The sequence below is a fragment of the Phascolarctos cinereus genome, unplaced genomic scaffold (assembly GCF_003287225.1).
Source record: "Phascolarctos cinereus isolate Bilbo 61053 unplaced genomic scaffold, phaCin_HiC Scaffold_5;HRSCAF=322, whole genome shotgun sequence".
Taxonomy (NCBI): Eukaryota; Metazoa; Chordata; class Mammalia; order Diprotodontia; family Phascolarctidae; genus Phascolarctos; species Phascolarctos cinereus.
In genome coordinates, this window is record NW_027555958.1 from 369,861,438 (window position 1) to 369,884,465 (window position 23,028).

General features: G+C 41.4%; 1 protein-coding gene across 1 annotated transcript in view; it reads left to right on the forward strand.

Moving 5' to 3' along the window:
* The first annotated feature begins 1,501 nt into the window (after nucleotides 1-1,501).
* Nucleotides 1,502-23,028, forward strand: part of KCNH1 (potassium voltage-gated channel subfamily H member 1) — a 502,700-nt gene continuing 481,173 nt past the window's right edge. Inside the window, exons 1-2 of the mRNA XM_021007863.2 lie at nucleotides 1,502-1,778; nucleotides 22,785-22,908. Of these exons, the coding sequence (XP_020863522.1) occupies nucleotides 1,700-1,778; nucleotides 22,785-22,908 (203 nt within the window). The 5' untranslated portion in view covers nucleotides 1,502-1,699. The remainder of the gene's footprint in view (nucleotides 1,779-22,784; nucleotides 22,909-23,028) is intronic.

Below are 23,028 nucleotides of genomic sequence, written 5' to 3' on the forward strand. Positions count from 1 at the left end.
GTTTCATGTATTAAGTATAAATCTCCTGGGAGAAAGAGAATCTATTTCTGTATCTATACAGCTAGGTGGTTCAGTGGATAGAGAACTGGGCCTGGAGTCAAGAAGACTTATCTCGCTGAGTTCAAACCTGGCATCAGATACTAGTTAACTAGTGACCCTGCACAGGTCACTTAACCTAATTTGCCTCAGTTTTCTCATCTGTAAAAAGAGCTGAAGAAGGAAATGAAAAACCACTCCAGTATCTTTACCAAATGGGGTCACAAAAAGTCAGACATGAGTGAACAACAATAACAAATATCTATCGATGGATTACTGTAAGCATATTTTAAGTATTTTTCAACATGTGTTTATGATTCTTTTGTATTTTAAGCATTTCTCTTTTTGGTGGAAGAAAACAATGCTATCCTATACGTGATCTAGGTTGGACATTCAGAACCTTTCTAGGAGGGACACTCCAGATAGGAGCCAAACCCATGCTTTGTTTATAGAGATTTGTCTTCATGTATTTCAAGAGCTATCATGGGAAAGAAGAATTATATATGCATAAGTGCCTTATATATAGTCTGTGGCCTTTGCATATCTCCTGTATGCTCTTGTAGAAAGTAGTAATGGCCAATGGGCACTATTACTAAATTTCATTTACAGAGATTTTCCTGGAATAACTATGTGTGGGGGCATTATAAGACAAAGAGGAAGAAAAGCCTGATCTCTCTTAGGGGTCAAGTTTCCCTAAGTTTGAGCCTATGTACCCTGGGCAAGTTACTTAAGCTATCTCAGTTTCAGTTTCCTCGTCTGTAAAATGGGGATAATAAAAGCACTTACCTCCTCCGGTTGATGTGAGGATCAAATGAGACAAGATATGTAAAGGGCTTCACAGACTTTAAAGAGCCATATAAACGCTATTATTTTCCCCAGGGTTTATCTTCAAATAGCTTTTCTAAGTCACTTAATCTCCTTGGGCCTCAGTTTCCTCATCTATCAAAATGAAAGGGTTGGATTAGATGGCCTCTTGAGGTCCCTAGAGGCTCTAATTCTGAGATCCTTAAGCCTCTACATCTCTCCCCAAAACTAACTCGTATTTAAGGTTTATGTACTTTATCTTACCACTATGTTTTTATTCCCGTTTTTACAGCTGCGGAAACTGAGGCTCAGTTCAGGTCGCACAGCTAAAGGGCTGTAGGGACAACCCCCTTCCACTCCATCAAACATAAAGATCTCTTCTTTCCACTCGGCCCTTCTAGCTCCGTCCAGAGGATGGCGCTCCTGCCCCAGCCTTCCTGTTCTCTCCCTTACCCCCTACTCTCCATTGCCGCCGGAACCTCCGCCCGAGCCACCCTGCTCAGCGTCTCCATCTCCTGGGCACCCGGGGCGAGGCGGGGCAGCTGAGCCCGCCAGGGGCCGCTGCCGGCCAAGGCGAACCTCCCTCCCCTCACTCCATCCCCCCCACCCCGGAGGCGGCTGCAGTAAGCAGGAGCTGGGAGCGAGTGCATTGCGAGGCGGGCTGGAGGGAGGGAGGCGTGAAGAGAGCGAGGGAGGCTGCTGGAGGGAGCCTCCGCCTCCGCTGCACCAGCCCGCTCGGGTCCCAGCGGAGACCATGGGGAGCTCCGAGCGGGGATCGCGCTCTGCTCCCGCGCCCAGCCTCCTGCAGCCGTGAAAAGCCGAGTCGGGACTCCCCCCCACCCCCAGAGCTGCGGGGAGGATGACTATGGCTGGGGGCAGAAGGGGGCTGGTTGCCCCTCAGAACACGTTTCTCGAGAACATTGTCCGGAGGTCCAATGGTAAGAGATGCCTTTGAATCGATTTATCGCGTTGTAGATGAATTGATGTAGGGCAAACGCCCCTGGCCGTCCCGCGCCCCCCTCTCCCGCGGATGCAGCCCAGCCCCCCGAGCTTTGGTCTCATACAGAGCCGGTGCAACGGGAGGGCGGCGAGAATGCTGCCTGCCTCCCGGAGCGAGCCCCAGGGTTGAAAAGGGGAGGGGGCTAGCTAGCGGGGCCAGGGATGGGGATGGTGGTGGTGGTGGTGGTGGTGGTGGTGGTAGTGGCAGCAGGTCTCGAGGAGAGGCTGCACACGCCGGAGAGTTCTTCCCGGGGTACCTTTTTGGGGTCTCCTTTTTCCGCAGGGTGATAACAAAGTAGTCTGGAAAAGTGTCAGGGTGCCCGACGGGGCGCTAGAGGGATGCACCTTTTCCATGGGCTAGCTGCCTCAGTCCGTCCGTCCGCGGACCTCCGGTTCTTTGGTCCCTGCAGGTTTTCTTAGCTCTCCTGCTGTAGACCCTAACCCAAGCCCTGCCCTAAGCCGTTTACCCTCCCGTTAGGGGTGGAGGCGGGCCGGCGGAGGAGTGGGGAGAGCTCTTGGGTTGTCAACTCCGCACCAGCTTGGTCAGTCTTGTAAAGGAGCCCACAGGGCAGGCTGTTCATCTTTCTCTCCGTCAGGGTTCAGAGGCATCGGGAAAGGGTAAGATCCAGATGTAGCCTCGGCCGGTGGATGCCTTCTTCCTGTGTCGTGTGAAGTGCCAGAATCATGTGGCAGATGGGGTTTCCTTGGGTTTTCCAGAGCACAGGTGCAGAGCTGGTTAAGTAGTTGCAGGTGCAGCCCTTTGTAGCATCTCCTTCTCCTGTCCAAACCCACGACAGCGGAGATGTGTCACACTTGGGCTGTGAAATCCGGGATCCTATTTTCCCATAAACTAATTAAATGTCTAGAAAAATCTCTCAGTAGCTCTCACCTCCACTGTAACTGTGGTTAGCTAAGGTAGCATGGGCACTTGTAGACGACAGTCCACCCCAGGTCCTAGTTCAATGTAAATACCTTACAGAAAGTTCTCTTCAGTAGTGAGCAGCGATTTCAAACACCTTTGAGGCCAATACTGAAGAGACCGAGGCAGAGCCTTTCAAAAGGAAATAGAACTAGGCGCAGGTGGTAGGTATAGAGCAAATGCATTCATCAAATTGCTAAAATTAGCTGAAAGGGAAAGAAGCCTTTAAGTGCACTTTGTGGGTTCCTTAAGCCCCCTCTCCTCATAGAAAAAAAAACATTTTCAGTTTATCTGAGAAACTGAGTAGCTATAATTCAGGAAATGAGGTTTTAAAATTTGTAAACATGAAGCTTTTGGAGACTTAACCAGCTGGGATACAAAAGTGAGCCCCTCCAGTAAGATGAAGGCAGAAATTTCAAAGGGAGATTTTTTTTTCTTCTTTTGGTGGTGTTATAGTCCTGTACTGATTTACCTATATACTGTTTCCCCCAATAAACACACTTTCTAAATTTATCCTACTTCAGTGATAAACTAGCAATCAATTGGATCTGCAAATATGCATCAGCTAACCGGTATTATTTAAATGTTTTCCTAGAAATCTTGAGATGTTAGGAGGAAAGAACAATGCAGTTCTTGGGGGGAGGGTGGCTTTTCTTTTCCATCCAGTGATCTGTCACTTCTTGGATTTCTTTTTCAACTAAAGCAGGTGGGCTGTGAGGCAAGGTCAAAATGGTTATCAGGTTATGAAATGGCAATAATGAACCTATACTTCCAAAGAGCTGGATTTGCCCTCTGAACCCTTGGAATAAAAGCTCATGTTGTTGTTGATATTGACTGGCCAGAGAAGAATGAACCAATCACTACAGAATTTGAAGTTCTTTCCTAATCTGAGAACCTTAGGAGGAGGAATTATCATGGCCCTTAATGAGTAATTTATACAGAAGAGAGAAATGACCATCGATAAGTAGGTGAGGGCAGAGGTTGTGGTATACTCATATGATGTGTGGGTATTTGCTGATGTAAATAAAGGAGTCTTAGATGCCAAGTCCTTGTAAATCCTGCCCCTGGGTCCCTGCAGGTGAGGAGAGAGAAGACTTCCTTCCTGTTCATCGGATCCCAGAGAAACTACAGGCCCTGACCATCCTGAACCTTTTGTAAACACCCATGGACTGCTAATGGACTAAGCATGTGTGAACATTTTTAGCAGTGACATTTTAAATTGAGCACCAATAATAACAGCTTGACTTGAAGTTTTTTTTAAAGTACTTCTTGCAACAGCTGAACTATTTGCCTCTTTCCCTACTGAAATGATCAATGTTTAGATGGCAAAGGTAATGTAACATTGTGGGTTGGTCTAGGTTTGAAAATTTCTAAGAATTCTGAGTTTAAAAGTACAGATTTATTCTTTCTATTTATATCTTCATATATTGTATTTTTCTACACTGAAAAAGTATATGTGTACTTATGTTTTAAAAATGGATTACTCCACAAAGGCAGCAATATGGATGTTGCTTCTGTTATTGTTTGGTGATTTTTGTTAAGCATTTAAATGACATGTTCATTTTTGCAACGTGTTTCATAACATTTTATTAAATACTTGTTGCAAGGGTGCGGGGAGAGATCTCCTTATATTTCTGTCCCTATGTTAAACAAATGAGGAATGTGAATGTTAAATGACATGTGAATGAATGCCCCTGGCTCAGCAGGTGATGATGGAACTGGGATTAGAGCTTCTTCTCATCACTGGCTTTTCACACCCTACTAATTCAACCCACTGGAGTACCTGCATTAGTGGAATTCCACGTCAATGCCCAAGATGCTAGAGTTTGATCTGGATGCTTTCTGATTCCCTTTGGCTTCATTTCTGTACTCAGAATTTCCTTAAAGATGGGGGGGGGAAGCTTAGGTTGGAATAAAGAAGAGGGAGGGACCAAGAATTTATTAAATGCCACATGCTTTACAAATATTATCTCATTTGATCTTTACAGTAATACTAGAAGATAGGTGCTATTCATGTAAATGTCTGAAGCAAGGATTGAAACTCAGGTCTTCCTGACTCCAGGTTTGGCTCTCAATTCATTTTGACACCTAGAGGGAATTGGTAGAATTATTAATGACCCATATAATTTATACATTGGGTTTTAATCTATGTTAATTAATATCAGTTTAACTTCTAGGAGGCAGAGGAAGGGGAAGGAGTTGAATTTTTTAAAAAGGGGTTTGAGGAAGGATAAAGGAGAAATAGTCACTAAGATGAAGTAGTTTCTTTGGTGGTCATAGAGTCATAGAATATTTGAGCTGGAAGGAACTTTGGAGATCATCCACACCAAAATCTTCATTTTATTGAAGCAGTAGCTGAGGCCAAGAGAAAGAGAAATGACATGCCCAAGGTAATACATCCAGTTCGAGGGAGACCAGGTCCTGCTAACTCAAACCAATACTTTTTTCCAGTCTTTAGGTCTTTCTTGTCACATCATTATTTGCTCTCAAGTACCATAATTTCCCTGTGGAATAAAACAAAGTATTTTAACAACCATCTTTTTGGCCAACAGCCAGCTCACCGCATCCACATGGGATAACAGGGCAGAGGAGAAACTAGCACTAACAAAAGGAAGGGCAATTATTTTACCTTTGTTTCAGTGTTTTGGTCACACATGATTCTGTCTAGTACAGTGGTTATGTGAAGCATTAATAGGATCAATTTCACTGAAAACAATCCAGGTAATATCGGAAACATCCTCAGTCTCAAGTCAAGGGGAGATTTGACAGTTTGTTGATTTATTTGTACATCGTATACAGCCAACTGGAGTAATTCATTTCTCAGAGTAGATGGATTTGTGTTGGCTTAATACTCATTGGGTTGGAGGATCGTAAAATCTCCCTCTGTCTTGGCAGCATCAGACCTTGCTCCTTGCTTTAGTTATGCACATTGTTGGAAATAGTCATCTTCTTTCTTCTTTAGCCTAATACTACAGCCAACAGTCTCATGGAAGCAAATAAGAGGTCTGCTGGACCAAGAAAGGCAGGCAGAGAAGGGACAAGGCATTTGTACCTGCTACGTAGAGTTTGAAGGTTCTAATACAGTGTCTGACATACAATGGGAACTTAATAAATGCTTGAGGAATTGAATCAGAAAATTGTACTCCTTAATACAATTTCGGTTTTTAGCTCTCATGTAAAAGAGGAAGCACAGAGATGGAAGGGAGCTCAGAAATAACCAAATCTAACTTTTTTATTTTGTAGATGAGTAAACTGAGGCCCAAAGAAGTGAAGGGACTTGCCCAAAGTCACATAGATAGTAAGCAGAAAATCTAGGCGTCAAACCTATGTCCAAATCCATTGATCATTCCACAGTAACACGGAACTGGACTCAGAAAAAAGAAAAAAAATTTCTTCAATCCACAAAAAGTAGAATTTTCAGGCTGGCTTAAAAATATTCTGTTTATAAAATTCTATTAAAAAATATCCCTCATTTTACCATGTTCCTACTCCCCATTTGTTGCACCTTAGCCAGCTGCCTTCATCGCCTATCCCTAGTCCTGGGCTGTGTTGGCAGGTCCAGGTGCCAGGAGAACACACAAAATGATTAAAAAAAAAAAACCAAACTATCCAGGACATATGTTTAAGTACCATAGAGCAGAAACCTAACAATTGGAAATGCCATAGTAACAATCCATACTTGATTAGCAAGAATGAAATGAGGCACATGCTGGTACATATTTGTGAACATATATAAATTACAGATTGCCTAATCAGCTGTGTTGTTGTAGAATTTGAAGCTGGTTCAGGTTGTTGGCACAATGAGTTAGCAAACAGGAGGAGAGCCACGGGAAATGTTTTGTGTGTTCATAGATCTGTTGAGTCATGGGAATATTTATAAAACAACAAAAAAACCCCACCTTCCTAAAATCCTTTATGTCCCACTGAAAAGGGAGAGTAATAATAAACCTGGATTATCCCTAGGTCAACATAGGTGGCTGACTTTTTTTGTTTTTGTTTTATGTTGTAAAATAATCTCTAAACTCATGGGTTGAAATGAATGAACTTCAGCCAAGCCCAAATTCAGTTCTTAATAGAAGATGGGAAAATTTAACTAGATTGAGTCATGATTGCTAATAGACTATGGAATGAGAAGATGAGGTGTTAGAAGCATCCTGTGTTTTAGTAGATGGGAGATGGAGTTTAGAGTGGTCTTAGTTGATTAGTGCTGATAAGACCAAAATTTTGAATTTAAATGCCTGGACTGGGGGAGTCATGAGACCTGGGTTTAAATCCCTAGATTCTATACTTTGACCTACGGGCAAAGCATTTAATCTTTTCCGGGTTCAGTTTTGCCATTGATTAAGTGAGGATGATAATACTTGTTGTACTAACTTGGGGGTTATAAGGAGGCCACTTTGTAAGCTTTACATTAAGTGTGAGTTATCATAAGCATTTAGCATAGGAAGAATTTGTTGAGGCCCTCTAGCCCAATCTCCTCATTTTATAGCTGAGAAAACTGAGGCTCAGAGATCACACTGGCAGTAAGGATCAGAGTCAAGATTTGCCCAAATTCCATCTTCTTTCTATGGAACCATTCTGCTACCTGTCAACAACAATAATATGATTGTGTGGGACAGTTAGCATTTCTCTATGTGAAGCTACTTCTTAGTTAATACTTCTCATATATTCATTCAATAGTCACAGAGGGCATGACAAGGTAGGAATATGTCCCTGATTATTGAGGCAGCCAGGTGGGGTAGTGTGGTTAAAATGCTGGGCCTAAACTGGGAGACCTGAGCTCAAATCTGCCTTCAGATACCTACTGGCTTTGTGACCCTGGGCAAGTCACTTAACCTCTTTCTGCCTCAGTTTCCTCAACTGTAAAATGGGGATTACTTCTCAGGGTTTTTGTGAGGATCAATGAGCTAATATTTATGAAGTGCTTAGCATAGTGCCTGACACAAAGTAGGTGCTTAATAAATGGTTGTTTCCATCCTTCTTGTCCTTTCTTCATCTAGACCAGCCCTCTTGCCTTTAGAAAGGACTGTTACCTGAACTACTAAAGAATAGCTTCTTTTAAACAACTCCAGGAATAGAGATTTTGGTCAATTATTTGCAGATTGATCAACATTTATTATATAACCACTGTTTGTAGGGCTCTTTGATAGGACCTAAGGGTTCAAAATGGAAAATGACACAGTCCCTATCTTCAAGGAACATACAGTTTAAGGAGATGACAGGGAGAATACAGCATATGCATTCCCTTACTATCTTGACTGTCAGGCAAGTTTTTTCTTAGTTCTTTCTAAGTCTTGACCATATTAATTAAGCTCGCTCCCTCTCGTTCTTGGGGCAGGTTGAACCCTTGAAAGACAGTTTTAATTCTTTTTCTAGAATTACTTTTTATATCTAGAAGCGTTAATCCTTTTTTATTTCTTTTTTGCCAGATCTGTCTATTTCCCACATCCTTCCACATAGACAGATCACCCTGGAGTTGAGACCTTGTGAGATTTCTTTCAACCACTGTCTTCCAATCCAATGCCAAATCCAGTCCTACAGCTTCATGTGATTAAGATGTGTCATTTTTTATGCTTTCATTTAAAGCTTACTTCCAAAAGCCACTAGACACTGTATTTTTACCATAAAATCTTTTAAGAAGAAATTGACTCAGGGAGCAAATGAGAAATGGATGGAAAAATATCAACCACCCTAATGTTATTAAAAAATAGGCAAGTGATATTTTCAACATCACTTAATTGTGGCAGGTTTTCAATAAGCTTTCATAGATATATTCTCATTTAATTTGATATTGATTGTGAAATCCATTCATCTTTGTCACTTGAAAGTCTAAAATCCAAAGAGTCATTCCCAAGGAACAGAGGCAGAAAAGTATGAGAGTGCTTAGAGGGGAGTATGGAAGAGATAAGTCTGGAAATGTGAGGTGGTAGCTCTGATGCCAGACTGAGGAGTTTGAACTTTTCTAATTAGACAGTAGAGAGAAGGTTTTGAGAAGAGGAGGGAGGAGATAGATCTTTCTGTCAAGGAATGAAAGATTAATTGGAAAGAGTGGCGAAGAGAAAGGAGGTGGAAAGATCTACCGGGATGCTTCTGTAATAATCCAGACAAGTGGGAATGGAGTCTATATTAGGGTGGTAGCAGTAAGAATACAGAGGAAGGAGCAGATGTGAAAATTTGCTGAGGTAAAATGGCCAGGGTTTGGTAATAGATTGGATGTGGGAGGTGGGGATGAGAGAGGGCTTGAAGGTAACACCAAGGTTTCTAACAGTCAGTAAAATGTTTCATTTTGTTCTTGAAGTTGAAAGCGCTTGCATGCCGCGCCCCTAAATTTACTGACTTAATAAAAAATACATTCAATCTGATATTAAGACCAGGCACAAAGCAAGGAGCTACTGATTCCATTGGGATTATATCTTGTTTCATGGAAAGATTAGACTCTTGATAATTGTGGCTCTAATATCTATTATCTTTAGAGTTTTGTTATTAGAACAAACAATAGTCCATTTTATGACTTTGGTAGATGATAATATTTTCAAATGCTTTACTTTTGTGGACCACTAACTTAAATGTCCCTGCATGAAGGTGTAATGTATTTTTTAATTCTATTTCTGCTTTAGTGTGACTACTCCACCCTTCTTCCACTCCATGTTTCACTCCTTTTTTTTTCTTTTTCAATATATTCCTTTTCTTTCTCATCATGGTCATTTTCTTCTATTCAGAAAGGTAGGATGTTGCTTCCTTATTCCTTTATGTGTATTTATTTCTCTCCTCATCATTTCTCTAAGCAATTCTCTGTCTTGTTTTCTACCAATTTCTATTCCCTCCACCCTGGAAAAAAAAATTTGCCCGAGAATGAGCAAAAGGATGCTTCTTCCCTCTCTTTGCCTAACCTCCTTTAGTGGATTTGATTTGAAATCCTATGAAACCAATGTCTTTAGCCATCCATAACATTACAAATAAAAAGTGCTGTTATCACTTCACTCAGGGAGATATGTGCCCTATCCAGGTGATGGTATCCAGGTAGTGGGAGTTTATTGTGAAATATTTACTGTAGCCACATAAAATAACAAATTCTGGTAGGGACTGATACATTTTGTGTGAGCTGTCTGCTGAAAGTAGCTTTGTAGCTTTTATATGTGTAATTACTCAAACTGAGTCACTTTCCCAAGTTGTTGCTTTGGTTTCTCCTTTGTTATTTGGGGGGTAATTATGATGAAATGCAATTTTCTAATAATTCCTTTTTAGAGTATCTATGTATTATGCTTTATGTGCAAATAGCAGGCTTAGGATGCCATCTGACACGTTTGTACCACAGTAATGTAGCTTGTATCATGCTCCATTAGCTGAAGAAGCTTTAAAAATGCAATTTTTTCCTTTCAAATCTGTGAAGGTTCTGTGTTCTCTGAACCTGCAGAATTCTGTGTGGGTGGGAAAAGTTGCTTTTAGGAAGCCTTACATTTAGTTTCCTCTACCCTTGCAAGCCCACAGACCCTTAATGGGTGAAAAAGCACTGGAGGGAGTAAAAGAAATCTGGCTAACTTGATCCAAAGATCAGCAGACACAATTGAGGCTTGAGAAAAGAGAAAGGACAGCCCGGCGGTGAGCTCATTTCACTAAATAACCCATCTTGTTATTCTTCACATGTGACATTCCACCTCCAGGCTCCAAGTATTTGTACAAGCTGTACCCCATGCCTGGAATGCCCTCTTTCTCACTTTTTTTCTCTTGGAATTCTTAGTTTCCTTCAAGGTTCTGCTCAAATGACATCCTACAAGAGGTGTTTTTACTGATCTTTTCAATTGCCGGTGTTTCCCCTTAGTTCTGTGCCAAATTACCTGATATTTATTTTGTAGACATTTAAAGACATAGATTTGTAACTCTCCTCCTCCCCATTTCACTAGAATGTAAGCTTCCTGGGGGTAGGCATGGTTTCATTTTTGTCTTTGTATCTCTGGTGCTTGACACAAAGTGGACACTCAATGAATGCTTATTGACTAGGTTAAAACAGTTGAAGGGAGAGGATTGCCTTCTTGTAATTTAAATCTAGTGGCAGGCTAGATGCTTTCCTATAGGCTGCTAGCTAATTGGGGGCCATTGGACTAGGCACTGATAACTCATGTTTATATGTAGCATTTTAAAGTTTGCAAAGCACTTTCCTCATAACAGCCCTGTGTGGCCGGGATTGCAAAGTTGTCATAGCCTCATTTTATAGGTGCCAAAAGTAAGTCTCAGAGAGGGTAATTGTCCAAAGTCACAGAGCTAACACATGCCATAGGTAGAACTTTAACTTTGCTGATTCCACATCAAGTGATTTTTTTTTAACCATACTATGTTGTCGCTGTTCGATGAATGTGTATCAATGATGACAGGATGTATATTTTGCCCGGGCCCCAGGAACACTAGTAACTCACTATGGGGTTTTCTGAAGGGCTCATGAACAGGCCTATTGATATCTACAGTTTACTTATAAATTACGACCCTTTTAATATGTGACATTAGTAGAACGATTCACAAATACTATGGGTCATGGTACGTTCCCCAAACACAAGACCTCCATGGAGGAAAAGCTTGATGTAGTAACTCACACTCATATAGTATTTTTTGGTTACAAAGTGAAAAAAGCATAATGGAATCTCAGGGTGGAAAGGAACCTCAGAGGCCATTGATTCTCATTGCTGTGGGAATAAGAATTTCTTCTAATACGTGTCAGACAAGTGAGCATCCAGCTTTTGCTTGAAGATACCCAGTAAAGGATAGCATGCTACCTCCCCAGGCAGCCCCTTTTGCCTTTGGAAAGTTCTAATTTTTAGGAAGTTTTCCCTTAAATCAAGTCTGAATTTGTCATTTTGTAACTTCTATTTATTGCTCCTAGTTATATATGACCTATGTGTGTGTATATATATCTCTATATATCTCGATATAGATATAGATATAGATATACATCTGCGATCAAGAAGAAGTCTGATCCATCTTCCTGGGCACAATTCTTCAAATACTTGAGGTCAGCTATCATGTCCAAGTCTTCTCCAAGAAAAAAACCGTCCATTTCCCCTCAAGCTGACCTCTTATAGCAGGAATCCCAAGACCCTTTGTCACACTGATTGCCCTTCTCTGGCACTTGCCAGTTTATTAATGTCCTTAGAATGTGGAGGTCAGAAATGAATATAATACTCCAGATACATTCTGACTAGGGTTGAGAACAATAGACTATCACCTCTAAGATCCTAGACAGTATATAATTACAGCCCAAGATTACATTACTTTTCTTTTTAGTTGCCATATCATACTATTGAGACATATGGTGCTCTGCAGTTCACTAAATCCTCTTACCTTTTTTCAGACAAATTGTATTAAAGACATCTCCCTCAATCTGTCCTCTCAAATTTCCATGTCATTTGGAGGAGAGAGAATGTATGTAGGGAATGTATATAGTCAGGACAACTCGTGGTTCTAGGGTTGTATTTCAGGTAAAACTCCTTCCTGTCTCTGAAGCTGCAAAGATGTCATCTGCTGGTCTGGTAATGTGTTCCACCAGATTGCTTTTTCCACTGAGTTTTGAAAACTGCCTTCTCTGCCAAACTGTGAGCTGCTGCCGTTCTTCATCCAGTGGGCTGTTTTCTTCCCTGTGCTGGCATTTTCTGGTTTTCTGCTGAGGTGCTTTGGTTTGCAGATTCTTTGCCAATCTGCTGCTATCTTCTGATTCTCCACTGAATTAAAGTTTCCACATGGTCTCTTTCCAAGAGGAAAGTATACCCTTTTTGAGAAATGACCAGAATCTGGATGAAAATGATGAGGATAGAGGATGCAACTCTGTGTGAAGGGACTACGTAACCCGTAGTATCAGGGTTGTTCTAGCTCTTTTGTGAGTCAGATGCATAGCTAAAATCATCTAGCCAGCAAATTCCCTTAGGTAATTTCTGCTTTTTGAACTACTTTGCTTTTGTCTCAGTGACCACAGTTCTAGGCCTGTTTACTATTTGCATCAGAGTTAAGAAATTTCCTTTCAGCCACTAGTGCCAGAGCCATGCAAATCACTCTGGAGCTTTATGTAACAAGACTAGTGGGGCAGGGGCAGCTAGGTGGTGCAATGGATGGAGTACCAGCCCTGGAGCCAGAAGGACCTGAGCTCAAATCTGGACTCAGACACTTGCTAGCTGTGTCACCATGGGCAAGTCACCTAATCCCAATTGCCTAAAGAAAGGAAAAAAAAAAGACTAGTGGGTAGGCCGTGCCTAGCAACTTTCATCCTGCATGCCAGGTGGCACAAATATCACTGCTTTCTGTATACTATCTTCTCTCAATTTGACAGTAATCAAAACCTATGGTCTTACTGGGCTATAGTTTGCAAGCTTTGCTCTCTTCCCTTATTTTAAAAAATCGGGGCAACAGGCATTGTGCTCTAGCTCTGTAGCATTTATTCCCATTCTCCACAGTCTTTCAAAGATCGCTTTGATAATGGCTCAGCAATCATATCTGCTTGTTCTTTCAGTGCTCTAGGATGTTTATTGCCTGGGCCTGGTGATTTAAAGTCATTGAGAGTAGATGAGTGTTATCCTATTATCTGATTACTGATCTTGGGTTTCAGTTCCTAATTAATCAGTTTTTTGTTCTGTCCTTTCTAGTCCAAAGATCATTCTCACAAGCAGAGAAATCAGAGGCAAAATATGAGTGTAGTAATTTTGCCTTCTTTCCATCATCCATTATCATTTTTATGTCCTGCATGTTTGTCCTCTTCTTTCTTTGATCCCTCTTCCCCCCACTATAATATGACATAAAAATCCTGACACTCTTTTTTATAGGAGCATGATACATCTTTGTGTCCATTCTTCCTACTGTCCTTGATTTCTTCTCTGTTGCTGTTCAGTCATTCAGTCACGTCGGACTCTGAATGACTTCATGAACTTTTGTCCGTGGGGTTTTGTTGGCAAAGATACTGGAGTAGTTTGCATTTCTTTCTCCAGTGTATCCCCATTTTATAGATGAAGAACTAAGGCAATTACGGCTGAAGTGACTTGTCCAGTGTTACGCAGCTAACAAGTATCTGAGGCTGGATTTGAACTCCGATCTTCCTGACTCCAAGCCTGGTATTTTATCCACTGCACCGCCTAGCTGCCCCTCTTCTTTCTCTCTATGTAACTTTAAAATCTAAGGTGGTCCCTATGCATGCCCTTCAATCTCTTTAGACAACTCCCTCTTGTTTTCCCCCCCATTGCAATTGTTTCTGTTTGTATCTTCAGACTTTTATTCCTCATTTCTTCATGGGCTGACTTTCTCTTTAATGTATAAGGCAATCCTTTCTTTGAATCTTTGATATGTGATCTCTCTAAACTAAAGGTGCATGTCAGACTACAGTTGGCTTTCTCTTCCTCACTCATAAATTCTAAGAGGGAGTGGTCACTTCCCCGAAGGTTCCCATCATTTCTTCTTCAGTAGCCAGTTCTTCCTTGTTAGCCAGGATTAGGCGTGCAATCGCGATGCCCCTGGTTACTTTCTCTGCCCTTTTTTTTTTCCTGGCAATTGGGGTTAAGTGACTTGCCCAGGTTCACACAGCTAGTAAGTGTCAAGTGTTTGGTCCGAGGCCGGATTTGAACTCAGGTTCTCCTGACTTCAGGGCCGGTGCTCTATCCACTGCGCCACTTAGCTGCCCCTTTCTCTGCCTTTAGAAGGATTCAAGTGTCATGAAGGCAAATCAAGAAATGGTTAGCTACTCTACTTTCCATAGAAAGAGCCTGAGCAGATGACTGGATAACACATCACTGCTACGTCACTCTTTGGCACCAGGCTTGTGATGAGTTTCACAAACTTCTCATTCATTTCCTTCTTCTGTCCAGATAGTCTACCTTATATTTCCATGACCATATACAGTTGCTCATCCAAATGCTCTCAACTGTGCATACCTTCTTCTTGTTTCTGGATTTATTTATTTACAGGAGGATATCTTCTGAATATAATGCATTATTCTGCTGCTTTTCTTTTCTGTTTGGATCTATTTGAATGAGGCATATCTTGCCAGAGCCATAGTACAGTCATGGGTGTCCATCCCACCAGGTATCAGTGATACTTAACAATTATGCCTGATTTGCTTCCTTATATGAGGATCTCTAGTTCACCATAAGCGTGACTCATATTTTGTGGATAGACACAAGGCCATGGGTTTTATTACTGGTCATTTCTTGGATTTTGTCTCATGTATTTCTGGGAGTCTCTATTGCTATTCTTCTTCCTACGTTGTAGCTATTTAATTTATCTGTCTTGGTAGATATAAATAGGCAGCTTTCTCTCTTCCTCTTTATTTTGTTTAAAAATCTTTTTATTAGATTTTCAAGATTCTAGGTATACCTATATATGTGTGTATGCATATACATGTATATGCACACATACATGTAAATATGCATACATATACTTAAGCCTTGATATTTGTGCTTTTAATTTTTATGACTTCAAGCATTCACATGATTTTATTAATAATGTCACATTCACTTTCATGTTGGCAACCGTACATATTCACCGCTATACACATCAGAAAAAAATGAAAGGCTCAATGTACAAGTTTATATCCACAAAAAGGAGAAAAGTATGCATCAAAGCATTTGTTAATCTGCTCCAGAAAGAGCTAAAGTAAACCATCAGGTGTGCAATGAGGGAATTGAAAAAATGGAAAAGTAGCAAAGTTTGTGGGCAAATGAGATGATGGTCATCCCTACCATCTTGCTGGTGATGGCATCTGGCCTACCTGTGCTGCCAGGCTCCTGAGCTTCTCAGCCAACTGAGTGGAGTAGCCAGCAGCTCACGGTATCAGGGCTGGGAACTCACTCCAAGGCATTAGAGTCAGGAAGACCTGGGTTCAAGTCTGTTGGCTGTTTGACCCTGGATAAGTCCCTTAACCCTTTGGTGCTCTAGGCATCCTTCTAAGATTACAAGTTGCAGAGAAGATGCCAACATGCATTGATAGGGGGGAGTTTCCACATCCGGGACTTCCCTATAGCAATGAAATCACAGGTTAAGTGGTCTGTTTTCTCTCTCTCTCTCCCTCTCTCTCCCTCTCTCTCCTCTCTCTCCCTCTCTCCCTCTCTCTCTCCCTCTCTCTCTCCCTCTCTCTCTCTCTCTCTCCCTCTCTCTCCTCTCTCTCTCTCCTCTCTCTCTCTCCTCTCCCCCCTCTCTCTCTCTCTCTCCCTCCCTCTCTCTCTCTCTCTCTCTCCTCTCCCTCCCCCTCTCTCTCTCTCCCTCCCTCTCCCTCTCTCTCTGTCTCTCTCTCTGCCTCTGTCTCTCTCTGTCTCTGTCTCTCTCTGTCTCTGTCTCTGTCTCTCTCTCTCTGTCCTCTGTCTCTCTCTCTCTCTGTCCTCTCTCTCTCTCTCTCTCTCTCTCTCTCTCTCTCTCTCTCTCCCCCTCCTCCCTCTTCCGTTCCTCTCTCTCTCTCTCTCTCTCTCTCTCTCTCTCTCTCTCTCTCTCTCTCTCTCTCTCTCCCTCCCTCCCTCCCTCTCTCTCTGTCTCTGTCTCTCTCTGTCTCTCTCTGTCTCTCTCTCTCTCTCTGTCTCTGTCTCTCTCTCTGTCTCTCTCTCTCTCTCTCTCTCTCTCTCTCTCTCTCTCTCTCTCTCTCTCTCTCTCTCTCTCTCTCTCTCTCTCTCTCTCTGCCTCTGTCTCTGCCTCTCTTGTTCTCTGTTCTCACTTAACATAAGTGAATAAGTGGACCATTCCCCAGACCTCTCCCTCACTTTGCAGGGCTCCGTATAGCCCTGTCCCCTCTGTGGCTTCAAGTGTGTAGCCAGAAGCTGAGGAGCCCTGACATGGGGCTGCACCAGCACTTCTACTGTTGCCTTCACTGCCCCCTTTGTGTATGTGTGTATATATGTATATAAAAACTTTTATTGGGTATACTCCATCCCTAGACAAAAGTTGGTCGTTCTTATATTTCAAACTGGAACAGAAATTCAAATACCATTGTCAAGCATCATCACTTCCTGACTCAGCCTTTCTCTTCAGAAGGACTTGCCTTTGATAGACCACAGTGATGTAAGCACCACGTGTGCCCCTTCAGCTTCTTATCTTGGATTTCATAACCTTTAGCAATGCTTTCTAAACACCTTCTGGCATTATCGTTTGTCCTCCCATGAATTCTGAGAAGTGGATTGCAATAATCAGGTCTGACAAGTTTGGGGAAGTTATCTATCACATCTTGAATACGTGTGCCGGGAAGACTGTAACTCTTTCTTCTCTCAGTGTCAGAGTGTTTGATGTCTTAGTACCCTGCACCTGGAAGTTGTCAGCCCCATCACTTGTTTCTTCTTCCAATAATTACTGCATGACCTCTCTTCTAACAGTACTGATCATTTATTCCTGGTAGTTTATGTATAGTGGGCAGCTAGGTGGCACAGTGGATAGAACACCAGACCTGGAGTCAGGAAAGACTAAGTTTAAATCCTGCCTTAGCCACTAGCTTTGTGACCTTGGGCAAGTCACTTAACTTCTTTTTGCCTCAGTTTCATCATCTGTAAAATGGAGATAATAATAGCGCCTATTTCCACTGAGGGTATTGTTAAGATCAAATGAGATAATAATTGTAAAGCACATAGCACAGTGCCTGGCACAGAATAAGCACTATATAAATGCTAACTATTATTAAACAGTTTCCTCTTTAGAGGGTCCAGCTCTTCTCTGTATAAGAAAGGGTTTTTTTTTCTTTAATCTGTTATTTCACTCTATATGTCAGCGGTCTCCCCCTTTCATTGTGTCACATTCTTCTATACTCCAAACTTCTGACATGGGCTATGATGCCCTTTTGTCTTTTCAGATTATTTTCCTTCCTTTTTTTTTAACCTTGGAGCTTGCTCTTCCCTTTTTTAAAGGAATATTTCAATCTTCCTGAAACTCTGGAGAATGGTAGAGCATTCCTTGAGCATCATTAACTCCTCTTTGATGAGGGAAATCAGTCTTCACTTTGAGCACATTTAGCAATTGCTTGGCTGTGGCCAAAAGACAAATAGCTTATACTCTATGAAGGTCACTGCAAAATTATCCTTGCTTTCTCTACTTGCTAGAAGCAAGCTCTTCAGTTATCTGTTCTTCTTATTGGTAACTCTTGTGGCTAAAGTCTATGGTGAAAGGCTACAAGAAATTGCCATGGTTAAACCTTTTTTTTTTAAACAACTTTGTGAGGTAGGTAGTCCTATTATTCCCATTTGACAGATGAGGAAACTGAGGCTCAAATATTTGCCAAAGACCACGCAATCAGTAAGTGGCAGAACCAGAATTCGAACTCATGTCTTTTGATGTCAGTTCAGTGGACTCTACTATGCTTCCCTTTTTCTCTCGCTTATCATATAGTTAACCTAGAAGGTGTATGAATGTTTAACTTGGACCAATTTTATAGAGAGATGTAGTAGTAGACATACCTTTAGAACTTGTTTCCCATGCTACAGTCAACCCAAGGATTTTGTGAGCCATAGTACAGAGATTGAAGGGGGAGACAGAGGAGGACCACTGGGGTGATATGAATATGATGTCCCTGACTCTAGGAGTTATAGCTGGTCCTGAAGAATGCATAGTTGAGTCAAGTTTTAGCTATTTCCTATATTTCCCGCAAAGAATCCCAGAAATGAAACTTAAAGAAGCAAACAGCAGGATACCATAAATATTGACTATTGTGGCTGTAGGTTCTAAGGTAACTGTCTTGCGCAACCAAAGAGATTAAATAGAAATTGAATTAAATCTCCCTGAGAGGTATAGGCAGTTGCTCCTATTTGTGTGTACGTTCCAAGGATACTTTCACCACTTGGTTCCCTTCCTTGTTCTTTATGTTTTAATTTCTTAATGAAATGTTTCTGCTATTGGATTCTCTATTTCATTTATGGTCTGGAAATACAATTTGGATTAGATTAAGACTTGGGCCGTGAGTTGTATAGTTTATTCCTGACCTTCTCCCCAAGCCACAATAAATTTGGGGAGAGTTAGTAGTGCTTCAATGGATTCAGTTGGCTTTACAGTGCTGGGTTCAATCAAGTAAGTTTACTATAAACAGATATTTTAGGTTTGAGGGACTTGGCTAATCACTTTCCAAGGGGCCTCATTAGCAGAGGAATGGGCATCTTTCTTTGAAGAATCCTTTATCTGCTAGAGTGTTTATGCATAGTAGTATCTTAAATACACCAGCCACAGCAGAAAGACAGTTCTGATAAGTATAAAATTCAGGTCTTAGCTCTGTATGATGTAAAACAAACAAATCGTAGGCACCAACAATGCTCTGTAAGAGATCAGAGAGTTTCTTTCCTTTCCTAGAGATTGTTAAAAAATCAAGGCACTCTTTATCCATCTGAGGATCAGATGATTCATGCTGGAGAGATACCTTATGCATGTAATGAATATGGGAAGCCCTTTCATCTCAGCTCATCCAATACTGCACATCAGAAATGTCATACTGAAAAGAAACCTTCCAAATGCAATGAATATAGGAAAGCTGTTAGCCAGAGTCAAAATCTCATCAGACATCAGAGAAGTCATACTGGAGACAAACTCTCTGAACGTAAGGAATGCGGGAAAGTCTTCAGGTAGAGTTCAACATTCGTAAGATATGAAAAATCTCACATTGGAAAGTAAGACTAACAGTGTCATAAAAGTGGGAAAAGTGCATTTGAGACCTGTCGCATTGATAAACATCCATCAGAACTCGTTACCAGCTATGTTATTACTTTAGGTTTGGCAGAGAAAAGAATTTCTCCCCACTCTCAGCCCCCATTTAAGTGCTACCTTGCAATATACATTTTTAGTTTTATTGATGCATTCTTTTTTTTTTTAATAGTAGTTACTTTCCAATAGAAGTCTCCTTTATAACTAAGAAAAACAATTAAGCAAACTAATGGTTACAGGAAGCATATCTGATAGTACCTGCTATGTTGCATCCTCATAGTCTCTCCCTTCCCCCAAGAGGGAGATGTATTGATTGCATGATCTGTCCCCTGGAGCCATGACTGTTATTTGCAACACACAATAGCTGCCACTAGATGGTAGTAAATTTGTGCAAGTCCATGTAATTGTTAGTCAATAAGCATTTATTAAGCGCCTATTACAATTTTAGCTATGAAATAACACTAAATCTCTGAAATACCAGAAGATGGTTGTTGCCAAGGGAAATAAATGCCTTCTATTTTTAAAAGGGAGGAAGACAGAGTAGCAGTTTTAGTATCTTTGTATCCTTCTTACCTAGCACAGCAGCAGATACGTGGTAGGTGCTTAATCAATTCTTGTTGACTGATTAGCTGTGCCACTGAGTAGCTGTGCAACATTGCCAAAGTCATTTCCCTCTTTGGGCCTCAGGTTCTGTACAATTCAGAAAAAGGAGCTGGATTAGAGGGAATCTCCAATGTCCCCTTCTGTTCCAACTTTTTTTCCTTGACCTCTCAGTGGTTCCTTTGGTTCTGAGGGACCTATGATTCCATATTAAAATAGAGTCTTGTCTAAGTGGGTGCAACTATCACTGAAGACAGAGAGCATTATTACGTAAAGCTTGGGGTTTCTAAAAGATACAGTTGGATTCTCAGCTCTGTACTGGACAGCTGATGTTGCCAGATAAGTAACCTCTACAAGAGGAAGTCACAGGAGTTGTGGCTCTAATTCAATAGAGGATAGTAACAGAATATTATTAGAGACTTCTATTCATATGTATAAGACTCTTCAGCCAAACCTTCTAACTTGGCAGTGGAAGTGGGATTGAGGATTCCAAATCATCTCCCTAGAGTTTGCATATTTTCTCATATCCAGATCATGTTCAATTCTGAACTGGAAGCATGAAGCTATACTCTTTATTTAAGCTGCAAGTTACTTTCCTAATTATGTTTTGCTGAGTTTATACATCAGTACAAACACATCAGCTCCAAACAGTGAATTTTCTTTTGGATGTTGGAATACCTCTCTAGGCAGCCAGAATGGATATCCCCAAAGTCTTTGAAGGAGAGCTTGTACCTCTTGCTCACAGGAGAAACCCTTGCTCAGGGCCTATTTATTTTAATTTCAGATTCAATTCTAGCAAGCATTATTTAGCTTCCTAGCCAGTGGCAAATTAGATGTTATTTACATGGCCCAAGTTCCTGAAAGAAAGAAGGAAGATAGGGGGGGAAAAGGTCCACAAGGACCTGAGAGGTTTTCTAAAATGAAGGAGAGAATAAATATAAATAAACTAGGCTTTCATCTATACTGTTTGAGGCATGAAAGTGATAAATGACAGATTGGCTCTAGGGTGACCTGAAAGGCTTAATGCAGTTTCCTAAGCTGCTGAATTTAGATGGAAGTAGAGCCATAAGAATTACTTTTGGCAATTGGGAGAATTCAGTTGGCCAGGGAGACCCCAAGTGTGGTGATGTTCTCTGGGACACAGTGAGGTCACTTTAGCTGCCACTCAATGATTGGAGTAGACCAGGACTGGCTTCAGAGGAACTCACTTAAGGTGTGGCTTCAGTGGAGGAGTATGCATACACATATGGTCTGGGAGCTTTCATTTTAAGAAATTACCTTTGGTAAGTAGGCATTTAACCCAGTTGTTTCCATGCTATGAAGGAAATGCTTTCAGTGTCCTCTGCATTTTGACACCCTGGGCCAAAGCCCTGCTTGTCTCGCCCTTGCTATAGCTCTGGTTCGGGGAGGATTTGGTTCAACTTCCACAAAATCAGGCTATGGTTAATACTTGTTTATCTTTGAGTGGATTATCAACTTTGCAAATTAAACAGGAGAACTTAAAGGGGACTTCAGATACTATCTATTCACTAAACAAACACTTATTAATGTAATTACTGCATGTAGGGCATGGGAATTACAGGAAAAAAAACAACAAAACATTCCCTGCCCTTAAGGAGATTATATTCTGCTGAGTGGATGCAATATTTACACAGATGAGTGAATAAAATTTGAGGAAGGCAGAGGAGAAGAGAACTCTACTGTTTTGGGAGATCAGGGAAGGCTGCTGATGTCAGAACTGGGTCTTGAAGAGAACTAAGGATGCTAATTAGAGGATTTTTTTTAAACCATGCGACCTCCTCACACTGGAAGTTCACTGCCTCTGTGACACCCTTTTTTGATTGGTTGATCCTTCCATTTTAAGAATTCTCTCCAGGCTCCATTCCTGACTCTCTGGACTTTCTCTATCATGCCCTTTCCTCCCTCCCTCCCTCCCCTCTTTCCTCTGCTTTTTGGCTTTCTTTTATGTGTTTCCCCACCCCCTTAGAATGGAAGCTCCTTGAGGGCAAAGACTGTCTTCCTTTCTGCTTGTATTTATTTCCCCAGTGCCTGGCACATAATAAACACTTAAAAAAATGCTTATTGACTTGTTGAGATGAGGAGTTCATTCCAGGCTTTCAGGGCAGTCTGTGTGAAGATTTGAAGGTGGGAATGCCTGAAACATGAATACCTTCTAAAACATCCTTAGTAAGTGGCAATCCAGCCTCTGCTTGAGCACGTTTAGTGCTAGGGAACAACTGTGTAAATAGAGTCCATATCTACTTGCTAGGTTTAATCCCTCCCTAAGCCTCCACCTGCCACTCAGCCTGCTTTCCAGCTGCCTGCCCCTGCTTGTAATGTGTGCTTGGGGTGTGCAAACTCTTTTATTGTTAGCCCGAGCCGAATTGAATTAGGAAACCAAATCTGTTGCTGCTCCTGGTAAGACATGGAAACTAACATAAAAGGCCAAGAAGAAATAACTTGAGAATTATCTGTTGTTTTGTTGCCCATATCCCTCCATGAGCATGAACACTAGAGACCTTGCTAGGTTTCTAGGCAGTTTTAGGAGTCTCTTGACCAGTCACTTAAGCTGATTCCCTTTCCTAGTGTCTTTGCAGTCTGAGACAGCTGACACACTGATGGCTTGTATTTACATGGATAGGTTTCCTCTTGTTTGTCTCTCCCAAGGTGAGTGCCAGGCTCTCATTCAAAGACACTGCATGGCAGTGGGTTTCAGGGAATGAGAATTACCATGACTAGTTGATATCCCATCATTCCTTCACTACATTCCATTTAGACATTTGACTGCATGTGTTCTCTCCAACAGATACCAACTTTGTGCTGGGCAACGCTCAGATAGTGGACTGGCCCATCGTCTACAGCAATGATGGATTTTGCAAGTTATCAGGATACCACAGGGCGGAAGTCATGCAAAAAAGCAGTACCTGCAGGTAGTTATCTTTGGAATCTTTCTAATTATAGTAATGACTACAATTCATTTCCATAGTACTTTCAGGCTTTCTTCAAGATAAATCTGTACTGTAAAAATCATTCCCATTTTATAGAGACAG